The 5,302-nt window shown below is 29.5% G+C and overlaps 1 protein-coding gene across 1 annotated transcript; it reads right to left on the bottom strand.

Annotated features, from left to right (window-relative positions):
* Positions 1-2,097: 2,097 nt before the first annotated feature.
* On the bottom strand, positions 2,098-3,791 carry LOC110606039. Its single transcript, XM_021744768.2, has 3 exons — positions 3,279-3,791; positions 2,764-3,024; positions 2,098-2,519 (listed from the first exon to the last, which is right to left on the bottom strand). Exons 1-3 carry the CDS (start codon positions 3,693-3,695, stop codon positions 2,331-2,333), a joined length of 867 nt encoding a protein of 288 aa, XP_021600460.1. The 5' UTR covers positions 3,696-3,791; the 3' UTR covers positions 2,098-2,330.
* Between the last annotated feature and the right edge of the window lie 1,511 nt (positions 3,792-5,302).

Below are 5,302 nucleotides of genomic sequence, written 5' to 3'. Positions count from 1 at the left end.
TAAAAAGAATAAAATAAATTTATAATCCTTAATATTACATTTAAAACTCATCATATCATTACCTGGTTCATTGATAATAATTTTATTAAATAAGCACTCTAATTTAGTCTGATTTGGTTATGTAGCGAAAGGCAAGATTAGGAGTGAGTATTCGATCAGTTCGATTTAAAATCAAATCGAATTAAATAAATCAAAAATCAAAATTATAGTATTTACGAAAATCAAATCGAATTAATTTTAGTTAGAAATCGAATCGAATTGAACTGATCTGATACGGTTTAATTCGATTTGATTTGATCGGTTTAAATTTTTAATAATTTTTTTTATTTTTTATATTTTTAATATTTTAAAATTTAATTAAAATATTTTAATCTTAATACGATTTAATCTCTCTATATTATTAAAAATAATATATTATTATTACTAATCAGTTCGGTTCGATTTTTTAAATTTTTCTAATCAAAATTGAATCGAACCGAAATGAATAAAAAATTAAACTGAAGTTTTAAATTAATTCAGTTGGATTCATTTTTTCTATTTGAATAGAATACTTCAACTCTTGCCAGGACAGTCATTTACTAAGTTTTAGTATAAGTTTCCATTCTTTTAACCCCACTACTCAAAGACCAAAAAGCCTTATGGTTTCCGTTCGTCCCCATTGTCACCATCTTCATGAATTGTCAATGCTTTTATCCCATTGACATATCAGAGCTAAGATCATCCTCCATTGATAAACAAAATTAAAAATGAAAATTTCAACAAGATTTTATACTCTTATGAAAGAAAGTATACACTCTATTTGTTTATGGAAAATAACTTATTATTAAAAAATATTTTCTATACAAAATATTTTCATATAAAATGATTTATTTTTTATTATTTAATTTTAATTTAAAAAATAAAATATATTAACAATTTTATATATAAACATCTTAACAAAATTCTCTAAATGCAGAAAATATTTTTTAAACTGATTTAATTTTTTTAATAAAAAAATATTTTTTTAATTTTCCCAATACCTTGTATGTAAGAAAATATAAAAAATATTTTATTAAAAATATCTTTCAGCCAACAAACAGAGTCTAATTAGACTTGAATTGTTTAATAGAAAATATCTTTTAAAAAATATATTTTTATATTTTTTAAAATTTGAGACGCTTAATAAAATTGATTAATTATTTTCTTGATTGAAAAAAATTAATTTATTTTTTTTAAAAATTATTCTTTTAAAAAAATTAATTTTAAATTTTAAAAATCTTATTAAATATCATTATATTTTCTACCCATAAATTTTTAATATCGTTTATTTTTTAAAATTGCAATCAAATAATCATAAATAAATTATTTTCTTTAAAAAATAAAAAAAAATGAAATCGGATATGAGGATGACTATACAAAATTTAATTAAAATAGACAATGAACTGTAACCATAAAACAGTGTTACATGGCAAGGGTAAGAATTTGATAAATCTACACAGATAGATTTGCTCTCTCAACTTCAAGTCAATTCAACAGATCCTTTTACCTATGCAATCATGGGATTTTCGACCAAGGTGTTTTCTTACGTATAAAATAAGAACAACTACAAGAATCAATCACATAAGCAAGGTATGTTGTTCTATCACAGTTACTCTTAAATTCTAAAGATTATACTCAGCCATTCTCTGAACTAGCTGGCTGTGAAGGAACAAAGGCTAATTCTTTAAGATACTTGTTTTCCTCCATTGGATCTTTTGGATTGAAGCATAGCCACAACTTTCTTCTTACTTTGATTCCCTGGTAGATCTATCATCCATAAGCTTTTCACCTCAATTACAGCAATTCCTCACTCCATAAACCAACTTTTCAAATTATTATAACATTCTTGAACATATTACAGTTCGGTTTATTTTGAAAATGAAAATGAAAACCATAAGCATTTTCAGAACTCCAACATTCTCTCTCCTTGCTCTCTGTTTGAAGCAGAAACCATTTTTCAAATGTGTCACTTCGAAATGGTACTCAAGAATTCTCCCGTTTAGAAAGCACAAGGAGAGAAAAGTAACATAGCATATGCAAGGAGAAATTCTTGCATTAATTCACTCAGAGATATTGTACTGAGATGAACTGTTACAATTCTCATTAAATTTGAAAATTTGTATTTATTGTATACATTGATTAGATACATGGGATCAATATATAACCATGAATCAGCTTGGTCTATCTTTCAGAACAATATACAATAGCAGAACAAAAAGAAAATATACATACCAACTTGTCCCGACTGAATAGAAGATTTACCTTCCTACGAAACGAAAACACTTCTTACCCTTGAAGAAGAAATGCTGCCTCTACTTGAAAGCATCAGAGACAGCATATAGAAAGTCTAAGAAGCCTGTTCCTTTGAGTAGACCTTTACCCGTCAAGAGTTCAAAATCTAATAACAACAAGAAGCCAATTACAGCAGCCTTCCCATTTATCAATTCATTCTTGCCAGTGAAGCCAAACCCCTCTTGTCCTTCATCCACTACCATTCTCACCTAAAACAAAACCATAGAACATGTTGTTATAGATAATGGAATGATCAAATCTATTCTTAAATAAAGTCCAAATCTGAAAGAAGTATATCAATAAAGACTATATTTTTTATCTGCAACAAATCGATTGCATTTATCAACGAGATCTGTGATCCAGGATCATAACACATACATTTTGCATATCTCAAAACAAATATGTAACTTCTTTCTGTTGCTTCAAAGCATTCCATATGACATTACGCATTACCTCATCTACATTGACATCACTTGCAGTGACACCAGGTTGAGCCTTCCCACTAAAAACTATTTCTGCTGAAGCATCAGATTTTACAGCTCCTCTCAGACTGATATAAATATTTTCTTCATCAGTTTTTACAGAATAAACATAGAGTGTCCTTAAAGCAGGTGTGAGAACTCTGAGCACAGGATTTTTTGGATACCAATCTTTAATAGCTCCAGTCCGAAGATCAAATGTGCTATCAGTTGTTGGGCAAACTATACAACCATCCTGTAAGAAAAAAGCAAATCAAATACCATGAGCATATGCACTGCTAAAATCGAGATCAACATGGCCTGCTTAAAAACACATCCTAATATTAGCATTTGTCATTGCACAGAGAGATAGTAAGCATGGTAAAATAGGTACAAACTTCAAAATTCCAGATTTGAACAGGAAAAAAAAAAAAAAATCAAAACCTCATCTCCATTCAGCTAAGTATATAATTAGCTAAAAGTAAAGAAAAGTAAATAAGTAAATTAGACCTGGGTGAGCTTGGCATTGATGAGGCCTTCAGTATAAGCCCCCTCAGCAGGTGACCTATTCTCAATAGCAAAAACCTCATCCTTATACCATAACAACAGTATGGTCTCCCTGTCTTGAATTATCACTCGTCTTTCTCCTTTTGGCAGCGCCGCCAACGGGACTACCGGAACCCAGTTCTCGCCTCCTCCTCCTTGACCAGAAGTCGGAGTTTGCTCACTCACAGATACTTCTGCCGCCTCACACGCAATCTTGGGTCGAGGTTTGGGAGTCCACAGGGAGGAAAGTCGATACTTTATGGGCAATCCGGAGACTTTGGAAATGCATGGCGCATGGCGGCGGGAAAAGGGGATACGTGGAGGGTTAAAAGAGTAGTTTTGAGCCAAAGATGAGGTGAGATGGGAGGGTGCGGCGGCCATGGAAGGAAGGGAAAGGTGGAGGAAGGAAAGGGAAGAGAGGTAGAGAAAGGGGGAGAATGAAGAGTGTGCATGGCCACACAAAATGGATAATTAGGAGCAAAGGTCTGAGGGAGGTATGGTGGTGGTAGTAATATCCGTTAACTTGATCGCTTTGAGCCACAAAGTCTTGCATTATTGATTTCTTTTTTTTTTTTTTTCATTTCTTAGTTCCTCAATCCACTCATTTTAAAGAAATTTTACAATTCAATAATTTTATTATTTTCATTTGTTACTATGAATTTATAATTATAATTCCACTCTATTAATATAGATCCTTAATCAAAAGTTTTGAGTTGAACCCATTTTACTTCAGCATGGATCGTATTCGAAATATGTTCAAAATCTAGTTTTTGTTGTATTTAGATAAGTTTTTATTATTAATATTTTATCTCTTTGATTCAAAAAAATAACAATTTTATGATTCTTTCACATTTATAATCTAAACTTTTAATTTTGAATAAAAAACTTTCTACTTATAAATTTATTATACTTATAATAATTTTTTAAATTAATTTTAATCATATTTAAATTAACTCACACACAATATACTATATATCATTATTTTTATCACATAAATAACTTAGTTAATTAAAATTAAACTTTAATTAAGATTATAAACTCTTAATTATATGAAATTCTTAAATTATTTATTGAAATACTTAATTCTTTTCGTACTTCAATACGAATTTTAATTGAAAATTTTAGGTAATTAGGGGTTTAAGGTCTTAACCAAAATTTAATTCAAGTTAAAAATAATGACACGTGATGTAGCATGTGATCTAATTTAAATATAATTAAAATTAATTTAAAAAGTTGTTACAATTATAATAAATTTAAAAGTTAGGGTTTTTTTTATCTAAAATTAAAATTTTAGACTATAAATCTAAAAATTTTTGGATCAATAGATTAATATTTTTGCTATTTTCAAACTTAAGGGGTCCGCATTATTGTGTTAAGTTAATTAACAGTGGTTGTTATGGTCTGATTATCAGCTCCAATTTCTCTTTTCTGTTGTACTGGCCAACTATTTTTGGCCTTCTTTTGATTAATAAAAATATAAGTTAATCTTTCAATTTCAAGCATCCTCTGAGTATTGTTCGTCTATTCTACTCTTTGATCTAACATTTGTAGTATCAGAATGGAGGATATAAAATCAGTGTGAGTTCAAACGAGTGAGATTGAGTGCCAATATTAGTACAATTGCAAGTACTAGTAACACCAGTGGTAATGGCAATGTCATGGTAACAACACAGCTGCAAATACCTGTGTTCAAGGGAGAAATTATACGTATTGGAGCATAAGGCTCAGAACCTTACTTCAGGCACAAGATCTCTGGCAATTTGTGGAAATTGGATTTGTTGATCCTAACACTGATGTCAATAGATTGAGAGAAAACAAGAAGAAGGACAATAAGGCATTGACAATTATACAACAAGCTATTCATGACTCAATTTTTTCACGTATAGCTGTAGCAATAACAACAAAGTAGGCTTGGACAGTCCTTCAGAAGGAATATAAAGGTGATTCAAAGGTAATGATTATTAACTTAACTCTCTTAGACGTGAATT

Source organism: Manihot esculenta, chromosome 18, assembly GCF_001659605.2.
Source record: "Manihot esculenta cultivar AM560-2 chromosome 18, M.esculenta_v8, whole genome shotgun sequence".
Lineage (NCBI taxonomy): Eukaryota > Viridiplantae > Streptophyta > Magnoliopsida > Malpighiales > Euphorbiaceae > Manihot > Manihot esculenta.
This window is presented reverse-complemented; position numbering and strand designations above follow the sequence as displayed.